The sequence below is a fragment of the Gorilla gorilla genome, chromosome 8 (assembly GCF_029281585.2).
Source record: "Gorilla gorilla gorilla isolate KB3781 chromosome 8, NHGRI_mGorGor1-v2.1_pri, whole genome shotgun sequence".
In the NCBI taxonomy this organism is placed as follows: Eukaryota; Metazoa; Chordata; class Mammalia; order Primates; family Hominidae; genus Gorilla; species Gorilla gorilla.
In genome coordinates, this window is record NC_073232.2 from 139,462,798 (window position 1) to 139,476,940 (window position 14,143).

The 14,143-nt window shown below is 45.5% G+C and overlaps 2 protein-coding genes across 4 annotated transcripts in view; one reads left to right on the forward strand and one right to left on the reverse strand.

The window, feature by feature from the left end:
- DOCK1 (dedicator of cytokinesis 1) overlaps nt 1–14,143 on the forward strand; it is a 565,813-nt gene that overhangs the window by 276,650 nt on the left and 275,020 nt on the right. The window lies entirely within an intron of this gene.
- Nucleotides 1–14,143, reverse strand: part of INSYN2A (inhibitory synaptic factor 2A) — a 67,153-nt gene that overhangs the window by 42,821 nt on the left and 10,189 nt on the right. For both annotated transcript variants that reach the window (XM_055353894.2, XM_055353893.2), the window contains exon 2: nt 2,999–4,187. In XM_055353894.2, coding sequence (XP_055209869.1) covers nt 2,999–4,182 — 1,184 coding nt within the window. In that variant the 5' untranslated portion in view covers nt 4,183–4,187. The remainder of the gene's footprint in view (nt 1–2,998; nt 4,188–14,143) is intronic.

The window sequence follows — 14,143 nt, forward strand, 5'->3', positions numbered from 1 at the left end:
GGTATTGGTTGGGTGCTCAGTGGAGCAGAGTGTTACACTTTTAGGATTTCATGAGATTGAAATTGGCCACGGTAGCAGTATTTACACCATGGAAATCAGCAGATGCTACTTCCCTTCCCTCTAGAGCCTGTTGTTCCAGATGTCCCAGCGCAGTGCTGGCTGCCACTGCTCACAGCTGTCACTCCTGGGACTCTGTGCTGTACCCAGGGTCTGGGAAGGGATGGAGAATGAGTTTGCATCTTATCTGCCTGTCTCTGAGGCTGCAGTCCTCTCCTATGTTCTGACATGGAGAAGACGGGTGGGAAATTTGAATTTCAGCCAAATTAACGACCCTGGGGCATTGAGCAAGAGGGGGCCCCATAAGGTGGCCTTGAATTTTGGAGCCCATAAGGTGGCACTTGATTCTTTGCTATCTGAGTCCAGAGGGCTCTGAGAGAGAGGAGGAAGTGAACGTTCCCAGGAACACAGCAGAGACCTGCCTTTCTACCTTCCACCGTGAGCTTGTGCTGGCAGCAACTGAACTAGGATTGATTTTAAAGTAAAACCATCCTTTGTCTTGATTTAAGGTGCCCAAGTCCTCAGATGCTTAAGAACCAGGCACTGTGCCATGTTCTGGGATACCGGAGTGAAGGACATTTCGTGATGATGGAAATGTGCCGTAGCTGCACTGTCTTATGTATGTGGCTGTCGAGCATTTGAAATGTGACTGCTGTGACTGTGAAGTTTCAATTGTCATTGAGTTTGAATTTCAATAGCCACGTGCAGCTAGTGGCCACTGTATTGGATAGAGCAGCTCCAGAGTTTCAGGGACAGTCTTGTGTGGCAGCCTGTGTGCCGGGCATATAGGGGATGCATTCATCACATTGGACGTCCACAAGACCACTGAGTCCTCCCCAGACCCCTGCTCCAGCATTGCTGGCCAGCAAGATCGACACTCATGCCACTAGCGGACATCTACCCATTCAGACACACCTGCCACTACTAGGCTGAACACATTAGAAGGTCACCCCATGTCATTCCATCCCGTCTGCAGGACAGACAGTGATCTCAACTTACAGGTGAAGAAAGAAGGCACAGAGACATACAGCCCTTGCCCAAGCCCTCAGTGCCAGATTCCTACCCAGACATGTCTTAGTAAACTTAGAACCACACTGCTAGATGGATGGCATCTCAGAGAACCCTGAGGATCTTATTTAAAGCAATCTTCCATACTTGTTCTAAGAGGAGTGTAAGAAGGCGCTCCCGTATATCGTACGGTTTTCCTTTCTTGTGTTCGTGGGTGTTCAGCCCTCTCAGGTTCTTCTTTGGGCACACACCCCTGTGAGTATGCACATTAGTGTACATATTTCATTTTACACCATTTGGTGAACTTTATTTCACCAAAGATGTTGGCATCTTTCTCTTTTGCTGTCTGGTTTAATTCACTACCAACTATATCAACGTCAGTGACTGGGTCACTGTTTGACCTTTTAATTTTTTTGCAGGAATGTGGACTACTGATCAGTAAATCACTGGTCTCCCCCACCCCACCCCCGATGAGTGTTGCTTTTGGATCTGTACTGATGGAAATGGGATGAAAATGGAGATGTAAACCCAAGATTGAACACGGCCTTTTGGAAATATTATATGGTGTTAGATTACCTATGAATCTACTGTTAAGATTTTTGTACATTTGGCTGGCAATTCTTTTTGCTTAAGAGCATCAAGTTGTAGACAGGCCTCCTGCACCAAGCTGGAGCAGCCAGAGGCCAGGGCAGGACCTGCCCCAGCCTCTCCACTGCTGGAGCTGGGCCTTTCGCCTCAGCCTCCACCTTAAGGCAGGAGGTGTTTCCTCCCCATTCTTTGCAGTCAGCAAACTGTCTAACTCAGCCACAGCAATCCTCTTAAGGAAACTTTGTGCCCAGGTGGTTTTCTCTCCTGGAAATACATTACTTGGCTTATTTCAGATTGGCTTCTAGCTTGCTAAACCCAGGGCTCAGGGCTCACAGAGTGAAGAGTGCACATCACATGAGGCAACAGGGCGCTGCCTCCGATGTCACCTCCAGTACACAGGCTGGCAGGAACACAGACACTTTCAAGGGGCAATGGGCAAGAGAGGTCTCGGCAATCCAGGCGAAGTCTGATAACCCCCGGACCCAGAGTAGAACAGGCTGCTTTGTATCAGCTGAGCACATGCTGGCCTGTAGGAGGCTTCCGCACTGGGGAGCTCAAGAACTAAAGCCCCACCTTTAGGTCATTTGTTTTTAAAGATGCTGCTGCACAGTTTAAACTTCAAAAGATGAAGTGCAAGATGGTCTTATCAACGCAATAAAAGTATTGGCCGTGAAGTTAGTATCATTCTTTCTGCAGCCCCACTGGACACATAGGGCAGCCCGTGGGGAAGGGCATCTGTCTCCTAATCATATACAGTCAGGACTGGTCTCACGATGCCCATTGCTTCTTTGAGTTCCAGGTACAGAATGGAAAACACACTGTCTATGATGTAAAGCCTTGTACAGTCCTGAATACCAATATTATTTCAATTATTTATTATAAGCAAGTCAGCATTTACTTTTCCAAATGTCACATGAAATTTCCTTTCTCTTCCTAATACGATTCCTAAGAGGCCTGTGGCCTCTTCTCTTCCTAATATGATTCTATTCTTATTTAGAATAGATATATTGGACTGGCATATGTTGTTATACATTATCAATATCATAAACCTTTAGCCCTAGCAGAATAAAAGGAAAGATCTGTCAACTCATTCTAAGCATAGGTATGGTTTGAATTCAAGGCCAGAAAGATGAACATTAACCAGAAAGCGTATCGTGCAGGATGCAGTGACGTCTAGTATCATAAAATAATCTGCGACCCCTTGGAGCTCACCACACCCTTAGACTATGACCTGTTTACGGAAATGCTGGCTTTAGTCTCATTACAGACTTGGGTTTGGGGCTACAGATGGACTCTGCGGTGTTGAGCCTGCATAGCTTCCTAAGACATGGGTGAACATACATACCCTTCCCGATGGGCCTCTCCTTTTTCCAACTCCTGAATGACCCCCAAGAGCACTTTGATGGTTTCTTGGCTTGAACTGATCAAGTTCTCCATCATCTGAAGTTGTGCTTTGAGGTCGACCACTTCCGTATGAGGCACGATTTGTTGGCATTCTTCACCTGCAGCAACCGCTGTGGGACTAGGCTGGTTCCCCAGCCCTGGCGGGGTGTGAGTCTGCGAGGGCTGCTCACTACATTCGGGGGACAGGCACTGCATCGGGGGTGAGCAGGCCAGGGCAGTTTCCGAGGGCACCTGGAGCCCGTTGAGATGTGTGGCTCTCCTCCGCTCATCATCTGCCGGGCAGAGTGACCACTGGCTGGCGGCTGCAGAGTTTGACAAACCAGGCTCGGGGGCCATGGCACTGAGGGCAGGTGTGTAAACGGTGGCAACCTCCGTTTTAAACACCCTCCTGAGGGCAGGTGGAGCGGGCTCCTCGGAGTTTGGCCTCCCCCGGTCCTGCTTGGCCCTCCCGAGCAGCTGGTAATCGGGCTCTTCGGATGGAGGCCGAGTGGAGTTTTGGAGCGCAGCTTCTCCATAGCTGAGCGGCTCCGGGCTTTTACAGGGCTCTGTGCAGTTGACCCCCAAAGGCTGGTCCGCTGTGTTCATGTGTTCGTTAGAATGGAAAACCAAGGCTGTGGTCTTGTGCACCCGCCCTGCGCCACATGGCCGGGCCTCCTCCATGGGCCCAGCCTCGTTCTTCTCTTTCGCATCTGTTAGAAACCCATTGTTTTGGCTTTTAAAGGGATCTGCAGCTGGGAGGCTTTTGAGGTTCCCCTTTTTGCGGTCCAGAGGGAACGTCTGGTAACACTTCTTAAGGTCAGGCGAGGTCTGCACGCCTGTGCTCTTGGTGACGTTGGGGATGGACCTGCGTGCGGGCACTGTCATATATTTGCGGTAGGCTGCTCTGCAGGACACAGACTTGGCCTCCCGCTTCTCCCCCAGCTGGCCCGAGGACAGCTGTGTGTCCCTCTGCTCATTCTGTGCCTCGCAGATATCCTTAAACCGCACCTGCAGGGCTTTGTTCCGTTTTTTAATCTGCCGATTGGGGTCCAGGGCGTATTTCATCTCCAGGGCCAGGCAGGCGGCGGGTTCCACTTCACTCTCCGACGTTGTGAGTATGCATTTGCCGGTGTCCTTACTGACCATGGTTCCTGCATTCAGAAACAGCAACAGAGGTGTCAGTGGGACAGAAATACACACGCAAGCACCGGCCGCACAAACTTTTAGCCACCACGACGACTGCCTGTTTCCTAATTATATTTAAGCAGGTGAGGTCGGCCTTTATGTTAAGGAAAATCACACGGGCTGAGAGTCGCTGGCAGCACAGCTTGAAATGCTTCTCAGATATTAAAGCCTGCTTGCTTTTCCAGGTGAGATACACTCGCTTTTTCTTTTGATAGTAATGCATGTTTCCCCATTAGACAAACCTGTTTTACTACATTCATCAAGAAACCCAATGATGCTGCCTCTTCTGCTTTGCAAATTATCTTTTCACACGCGTGACTCCCCTTCTTAGGCAGATGGTTTACCAAGTGCTACTTATTTGGTTTGCGTTTTGACTATTTTTTGAGGATGACGTCATTAATCTATTGCTGGAATCTGGGAGAGCTGCTGTTTTAAAGACTTACTGGAGCTGCTACGTCTCGAGCAGATAAATGTGGAGAGCCCTCCGAGGAGGAACGGAAAGAAATCTATTTGCGTGAGCCGTTATGGATTCCGTGGGAGAGTTGGCCGTGCTCCTGGGTGGGAACCGTAAAGGAGAAGTCGTCGAGGGGTGGTCGCTTCTCATGGGTTAACATCAGCCCTAAAAGGAACGTGGGTTTCCCTGCATCTACAAAGGCCATGTTTGCAACTCTTTTTATTCCATGGAGAGTGGTACTGGAAAATAATTCTTAAAAAAAAAAGAAATTACTCATTCTAGAATCAAGTTTTGTGTTGTGATCACAACCTCCGAAAATGAAAACAATGGTGGTGGTTTCAGTACTTAAATTCTGAAAGCAAATAAAACTATGAGGCTTTATGTTAATCATGCAAATTCATCCTGGGCTGAATTATTAAATGCAGCTAAAAAGATGCAGGTGGCCAGTGACTCCTCTCGGGGAATACCAGTGGGGTAAAATGCCTTCACTTTATTAGGCAGATTCACAGCTGTTTATTGCACATGGAAGAACTTATTTGATGGTTGCACTTAAAGCAAGAAAATAGAGTTAAGTATGTTGTTTGTGAGTGAGGCTTCGCCTTTTGCCCCCCTTGTGTTTGAGAAGAAAACAGTCAAACGGAAGGCACCGGGGTGTACAGGGCCCGAGTGGCTGGAGCTGAGTGCCCAGAGAGGCAAGGTCATGGACATGGGCCCGTGAGAGCTGCACAAAAACAGACTTCGTCCACATTGCCCCCAGCCCGGCTGCCGACCTTGTGCCCTGTCCTGGGGGTGTCTGAAAAACCAGCCCAGAGACCTGTGGCAGCACTCATTGGAAAATGCCACAAGAACTATGACATGCGCAGCATGGCCACTGCTTCTGGAGTGAGGTGGTTCGAGTGCCAGATGCTCTGTTCGTTCACATACAGAATGCCTTGCTTACAAATGTTCCTGAAGGTCAAGGCTACACTTCCCATTTCAAGGAGGATACTAGGGTTCAGAGATGTTGCGTCATTTTTCAGTGTCACACAGGAAATAAGCAGCGCAGGCAGGAGCAGGACCCTACTTTAGTGGACCGCTGAATCCATGCTGTTCTCATAGACCCAGCCGTCCAACAGACAGAGGCATGACCCCTCCCCACATCCTTAGCCCTTACTGAGTTAGCATGACAGGCCGAGGTGCACAGTGGTTCCGTAAGGGGGAAGAAGAGACAACTTCACAGCCACCATCTACAAGTAAGTGACATGACTGGCCCTCTATTAAAATGACCTCTATGTCTCAGGCCAGCCTGGTCCTGTCACCTTGCTGGCCTCCACTGCTGTTCACTGGATGAAAGAGTGAAGGAATCAAATTCTTCATACATTATGCTGTGAACAACTAACAGGTAATCATGTGTAAGAACAACAAAAAACAATCTCTGCAGCATTTGATTTAGATGGGACCAGAGTTTCTAAATCCTGGCACTACTGGTATTTCAGGATGGATCATTTGCTGTTGGAGGGGCTGTGCTGTGCGGTGCAGGGTGGTCAGCAGTCCTTGGCTTCTCCCCACTGAAGAAGTAGCACCGCTCCCTCCCAGTGTGACAACTAGAAATGTCTCCAGCCATTACCAGATGAGCCTGGGAGCAGAGTCTTGCCTGGCAGAGAACCACTGCATTAGCCCTTGCACCTCTGGATGCCTCGGGCTCTTGTTTGATTATCCTATAGTGTGTCCTGAATTCAAGGTGAGGCTTGCGTAGACAGCAAAGGAAGTCCTTGGTGCTTTACTAGGTGCTGGGGGTATTTGGAGATTGCTGCAATTTGAAACTTGAAAAACTGGGCAGTTTTAGAGGAGAGAAAAGGCAAGAAACAGACTGGAGATGCACCAATATCTTGGCTCCGTTTGGGATGGCTAGATGATAGGTGGAAGGAGGGACAAGGCGTGCCTGCTCAGGAGAAAGCATCGATGGCTTTTAGAGATTCTTATCCCAGCAGGTTAAACAGATGCACACAAGACAGCTTGGTGTGGGGGACAGTATGGGTGGCAGTGGGGGTGGAATAAGAAAATTAAATCTTAACCTTCACTCTGATCTCCTATTCATTCTTTAACTGCCTTTGTTGTCCAGGTATGTCAGAATGTATTGTGCCATCATTCTGCAGAAGACCTTCATACTAGGGAAAATTTGAAAGAGAGAGCATTTTTACAAAAAGCAATTTACTAGTAATTTTTCAGCCTTTTCCCTGCTACTTCTGAAAAATGTGTGTCTGAATAAGTTTGTCCTGCCATGCTATTCATCATCACCATTTGCCAGGGACTGCACTGAAATAATTTTCTTACATCAGTTGGCTGGGGTAAGAAATATTCTAGGTCTTGGACGCAACCATCAAACTAATACAACAAATCAGAAGAATTAATTGCTGGTGGCCAAATAATAATAAAAAATTCTAAGCTCTTCTCTGTTTTATAGAGAGTTGCTGGTACATAAAAATCATTTCGTTGTTAGTAAAAAAATGATGGTAATACTTAGGATTTTTAATCACTTTAGTTTGTTATTGCTGACTTAAAAAAAAACAGTAATAGTAATTGAGTTGTTCTTATTCTCTGATAGGGAAAACACCAAGGAATTTTTGTGGCTGGTTTATTTTGGCTTCAAATGAGGTTATGAGTTCTTTCTGACGGCTGGATGACATTTTCTAAAGCTTTAAGATTGAATTTCTGGACATTAAGAATTACTAAGGTGGACACATCTTTTTGGGGTGTTCATTTGCTCTTTATTGGGGGTGGAGGGTAAGGCTTACAGTGATTACCATTAAGAAAATGATTTTGTTATGAAAGGAAATGGGGCATTCTACAGAGGACTGTCCCTAAGACAAGTGGAACCTTCTCCCACACTACTTCATTCATCATTCCTTCATGCATTTATTCAGCAAGTGAATGTACATACGTTACAGTGTAGCATTAACATTCAGTAAGCATGCAGTTAAGTGCTCCTATGTGCTAATCAAATGTCACCATTCCCCTATGCATAGCAGTTGTGTTCTCTAGATTTGATCCTCATCATATCCTTACAAGGCAGCCACTATTGATATCCTCGTACTGCAGATTGAGAAACTGAGGCACACGATTTTGGGATTTTTTTGCAACTTGCTCAGAGTGACAAGGCTAGTGGGCCACACCCATTGAAACAGCTGAATCCGTTGGAATCACATGCCCTAACCCACTACCCCTGCTCAAGGAACTCTGTAACTTGAAGTGATCCATGATAAACTTGAAAACATCAAACAACTGAAACTCATCTGAGCAATGTCCTTGTCTTGTTCCCACAGTGTATCTGGGTGCTGGTTAGGCAAGGACATCCAGGTAGTTCCGGTAACACAGTGGGTGTTGGAGCACTGAGTGAATGTTGCCTTGAATTCTGGACTGAGCATGAAGCTGCAAGAGGATTCTTCATGATGGCTTGCCTTAGCTGGGTCACCCTAGAGAACCATGGACTCTGGTTTGGGGAGCTGATCTCTTGGCTGTAAAGCAGCAGGAGTTCATAAAGTTTATTTTTCATAAGAAAATTGTGTTTTAGAATTCACTGGACTGTGCTCTCTTGAGGTGAAAATGGCTAGTCATGGTTGTGCCTGTTTGGCTCGAGAGAGCTAGATGTCGAGCTGTCTGGAATATAAATGTCTTAATTACCCTCAAATTAAATTTCATAATCAAATGTGAGTTGTAAATACATAAACCTTGCATTTTTAGATTAGTGACGGAGAACCATCTCTGCATGCTGCTTTAAATTAATGGCTGATATGAAAACGTGCATTCCAACTTAAATAAGTGAAAAATGGAAGCAACTAAATGGCTAACAATAGGTAAACAGTTAAGTAAATTATGGTTTACATTCACTCTGGGCGGCCATTAAAAGGATAATTATAGAGATTATTTAGTATCATAGAAAAACACTTACGAAATAATGTTAAGTGAAACAAAGCAGTCTACAAATTATACTGGAAAAAAATGAACAAAAACGGTCATCGTTGTGGTATTAAGATAGCACATTCGGAGAGATTTATTTTTCCTTCTGTTTTCCAATTTGGGGAGAATGGAGGGAGGTACAGCGTCGTTCTGGTTTTGCCAATGAAAATAACACAAGGTAAAATCCAGTCCACACCTGAAGCAGGCCTCTGGAAGGCATAACCACTAGTATCAGAATAAGAAAAACCCAGAAATGATGAGATGGGGCTGTAAGTAGTTTGTCAAAGGTCATCTTTTATTGTTTTGAGGGAGCCCTGATAAAGAATGAAAATGAATTTCAAGTGTGTATATGTATGTATATATGCATAGGTATATACGTGCCTGCGTATGTATTTAGCTATGTATAGTTAAGTGTTTAGCAGAAGATATGTCAATATTTGAGCAAACGTACTGTAAGGAAGGAAGTTAGCATCTATTTTAATTAGAAATAAAACGGATTCAATAGTCTGAAGGCAATTTTGTGGGGTTCCATCAGCTGCCAAGAGAAACTCTCCGTTGGATTCTGTCCATTCTTAAAATGTCCGTGCTGATTTGCAGGTTTGCAGTTTGACCCTGTGACGGGATTTGTGGGGGAAGATGCAGGCAGCTGCCAGTCTGACCGAGACACCTCCCAGGGCCCAGCAGTCTCCGCATATAGTAAGATAGCTAGGCAAGCAGTCAGAGGAGTGCCACAAGGGATTGTATGAAATTATGGGTTTTCCTAGTGGCTTTCTCACTGTTCAGACACCTTGGAGTCAAAGATGCTGGCGGGGATTCAAGATGAACTGGGTCAGCATTTTCTTCCATATGCCAAGGGGGTGCCTGAACATGAGGCTACTCAGAATGGGAGAATGGTGAAAATGAACATCCCATTCTTCACCACCGGCTTCCACCGGAAGGGGAGGTAAAATAGAACCTCACTCACTAAATGAAGTCACTCACATTGTGAAATAGTTAACTTAGAGACCTGTTTCATAGGTGCCAATTGAGTCTTCAGAACTGGAAGTCCTCTTTTCCTTGGGGCAAAGCCAGCTGCCATAGATGGTGGACTGTGTCTTAGATTCATTGTCCGGTTTAATTTTCTTTATATAGTGAAATGTTATTTTTTCCCTATATTTGTTGTTTTCTGCAGAGGTCACTGATGAGGACCAAAAAGGGGTGACTAGATGAATTCAGACACCCTTGTGTGACTGAGCAATGCGTGAGGAGCTGTTTTCTTGCAGAACTATGGCTCCTTGGAGGAAACACGGAGATGGCATGCCCCGTTCCCTCGATGTGTAGAATATTGCAGTGAAACCTCTGTCATTAAGAACTGATGACCACCTAGTCCAAAGCAGGGAAAAGGGGCACTCACAGAGGTTAAATGTAGGCATCGAGGCAGAAGAAAACCTATCTTAGGTGCAGCCCCCACTCATGCATATCTGCGATTTTAGAAAACACTCTTAACGAACAAAAAAAACCTATGGTCAGTTGCTTTAGCCACATAATGTATACCACAAAGGCTCACACTGGCCTACTTCAGGGAGTGAGAACAAAGGAGGGAAAGCATGCATGCTTGGGGTTTGGTGCTCATGTTTTAAAAGAACCAGGGAATGGTCCTCTTAAATGGTCCAGACTTTTAATTTATGTTTCACTACCCAGTTCTTTGATTTTCAGCTTATGTTGATGTTAACCTTTGCTCATCCTGTCTAAATGGAATCTACATTCATAGAGATGAATTACCAAAATTTTATGATGTTGGTGAAAATCAACTGGAAAATATGCCTCCTTGAAATGAGACATTATGTCAATGTAAAAAAAATTTTATTTGCAGCAGTTAGCTATGCCAGCTAATAATGGCCAAAAGGAGTTCAGTACAGTTGGTTCCAACAACTCACCAAAATCACCTGTGAGATTGGTAAAAGGAACTAATTTCCCTGCCTCCCTGTTTCCCATCATCATGACAGTGACAGAGTGTGAGACAGGAGGGCTGTGCTTTGAACACAGCTCGTGAGTACCTTTAGTTACGATAGCAAGTGTCCCACTGACCCTGGAGGCTTCCTGGTGATGAAGCAACAATCAGCTGGTAGTTTGGGCCCCATCAGAGGCGGGAGTTGGCAGGACACAGAAGAGGTGGTCTCCCTTTTTTGGACTTAATGGGAATCTCGCTCACATGAAAACACAAAGATACATACTAGAATGTACTTGGGGAGTGCTTTGCCTTCCTGATTATGCTGAATCTTTTTTTTTTTTAAACTAAACAGCATGTTTTGACTCATGATTTATCTGAAACTAAAACTAGGACATTGATTTTTTCCCCCCTAAAAATGACTTATATGAAAGGAGTCTGTTTTCCCTGCCACTTCCCAGTCTTATTTGAGGATACCCTATTGGAACACTCAGGGCAGGATATCTGCTTGGAGGTAATGGTCACTACAACGGAAGTCATTTAGAGTTGAAGATGCAGTCTGTCTTTCTGGCAAGGCCATGGGAATGCCCATCAGCTCGACCATCAGAATGGATCCCTCTTGTATTTTCATCGTAGTATGAAAATACCACGATGTTTCCTTGGTTTGGCCAAATCCTAAACTTTGCATGGTCTTCGGTTCACTGCAGAGGTAGCTGTGCCAGGAAGAAAAGGAGACTTGAGCATTTCTTGTAATGAGCTTCTATTCCTAAGCTGATAGCCAAATGTAGAGAAAATAACCTGCCCTTGGGGTCCATGTACACAATCCTAACCGAAGTCTGCAGAAAGAGTTAGTGCTTGTAATCTTCTCGGCCCTCATACAGTTTGCAGTCCATGGCCTAGTCTGAAAAGACTGTCTTGGTTTGAGTGAGCTATTCATTGCAAGTGTGCACAGAGCGAAGTTTTAGCATTCATAACACAAAATGTCATTTTTGTTGGGGGAGTGGTGAAGAGAAAATAAACAAAAGGTCTATATATTGTATACTTTAAACTGTATATTTTATTCCTTAAAAATAAAATCTACCTCTTATCAATCCTGGTATTACTCTGCCAGGTTAGTTGGTTGTTTAATTTTTTCCTTGACCAGCAGCTGTTGTGAACCTGTCTTCTCTGTGCATGATAATAAGTAGCTACTTTTAAAAACATGAAACCATATCCTTCCCTCACAAAGTTTCATCTAATGTCTTCAAAGGTTTATCTCTTTGTGCATGAAAAACTTGGCAGTGTCTCTGGTAATCTGGAGGAGGAGGACTCAGTGGTCTTTCTTGGGAAGCAGTCTGACATGATGTAATGCCTGAGACCCAAGGGTGGCCTGGACTCAACCCAGCAACACAGCTACTGTGCTTACCCCAGCTGAGCTTGGAGCAAAAGACACCCCATGTTAAAGGCAGGAGACCCATCTCCAACTTAGTAGATTCTTTCAGTATTTTTATGCTGAAGGCTTCCACCAAGTGCTGCCAATGGCTTGCTCAATTCATTCCCCAGTCTAATCCCCCAAATCAGTCATCACCATGCCCTATTCATTTTTGTTTTTCCTTCCTGTTGCTTCTCCTACTGATTTCTTCCCTTTAGTTCCACACTGTTCCCACCCTGATCTTGGCCTTCATAACTCTCCTGCCCTCAGCTCTCCATCCCCCATGCCCCACCCCCGTCCCCCATCCTGCAGGTCCTGCTAGTCTTGGCTTCAAGTGCACACGTCGCTTCTCTCTGCATATACCTGGATACATCCCAGTTGGTAGCACTTCCAAAGAGGCTCTTATTATAAGATCATCTATACTTTTTCCTACCTGCTCATCTTTCTAGATTTCTCCTGGCTACTCAGAAATGCTCCATCTGCTGACTTCCATTAAGCCATTTCCTGCACTGTCTCCTGAACACACCATGGTCAGTCTCTACTTTGTGTCTTCACTTCTACTGGTTCATTTTCCAGGACCGCGCCCTGGTCCTCCTTCCTCATGGATAGTCTGTGTTTGGTGGTCTAGATCTAGTCTTATCTTCTATGCCTTCTCCAGTCCTTACCTGTCACCTTCATTTACTCACTGAACAGTGCATGCTTGGGGTGACCTAGGCACCATACTGGATGCTGGGCACACAGGAAAAAACAAGGCATACTCTTTGGCAGTGTCTAGTCCAGCAGGGGAGAGACACGTTGATGGCTGACACCAGTCCACTGTGCACAGGACCATGTAAGAGGAGGGAAGTACTGAGAGTGCTCCCTGGGGAGTCAGGGTAGGCTCTACCTGGGAGATGTGCAAGAGCAGGCCTGAAGGATGCTTACTTTGCTTTGCTATGTGTCGGTTTTCTCTCCTTAACACAAATATAAGTGTTCTGTGGAGTAGGTCCCTCTAAGCACCGTCTTCCTCCTATGCTCAGTTATCCTTCTTTACTTACTGGTTTAAGAATCTTAACACTGGCCGGGCGCGGTGGCTCATGCCTGTAATCCCAGCACTTTGGGAGGCTGAGGTGGGCGGATCACAAGGTCAGGAGATCAAGACCATCCTGGCCAACATGGTGAATCCCGTCTCTACTAAAAATACAAAAATTAGCTGGGCGTGGTGATGCGTGCCCGTAATCCCAGCTACTTGGGAGGCTGAGGCAGGAGAATCGCTTGAACCAGGGAGTGGGAGGTTGCAGTGAGCCGAGATCGCACCACTGCACTCCAGCAAGAGAATCTTAACACTATACATCACAGTATCCTTAGAGCTGGGACCTTAGCTGAGATACGGCAAGAAGACTTAGGATGAGTGTACAATATTAGTGGCTTCCAAGGAGTCTTTTTACATTATCTGGATCCTCACATTAGGTAGAACCTGGCTGTATAATGAAACATGAGTAGGAATTAGAGAAGTGGAAAGGAGAAGGGATAGTTTTGTTCGTTGAGGTAAAACCATATCCAGAGATTTTTATCTTCTGAACTTTGGCATAACTACCTTGAGTGGTTGTTGTACAAATGTTTCCGGTGCTGACGGGAGAGAAGGAGATGGCACACACACTCACAAAAATGAGTAGATGGCACAGAAATGGTACAGGTTCTATATTTAACCATGCAGTATATTGGAGCCCCATACTGTTGTAGAAAATGTGACTTGCTAGGAATTATCAGAAGGTTTGTTCTTATATTACTCAACTTTCTTCTTGGGTACTCCCAAGATATGGTAGTGGCAAAATAAATTGAGTTTAATTAAGAAATCTCAATAGCTTGGAATAACAACGTTTTAGAGCATGGCACCTTTCCTAAACTCAGTTGTCTAATCTGCTCTAGAGGATGAATCACTGGCTTTCAGAGGGAAAAAAACAATAGAGGGTCTGGGGCATACCCAGGGGTCTAGTGACTTCCAAGGGTGTATTAGTCCGTTCTCACACTGCTATGAAGAAATGCCTGAGACTGGGTTATTTATAAAGGACAGGTGTTTAACGGACTCTCCGTTCTGCATTGCTGGGGAGGCCTCAAGTAACTTAAAATCATGGCGGAAGGCAAAGGAGAAGCAGGCACCTTCTTCACAAGGCGGCAGGACTGAATGAGCACAAGCAGGGGAAATGCCAGACAC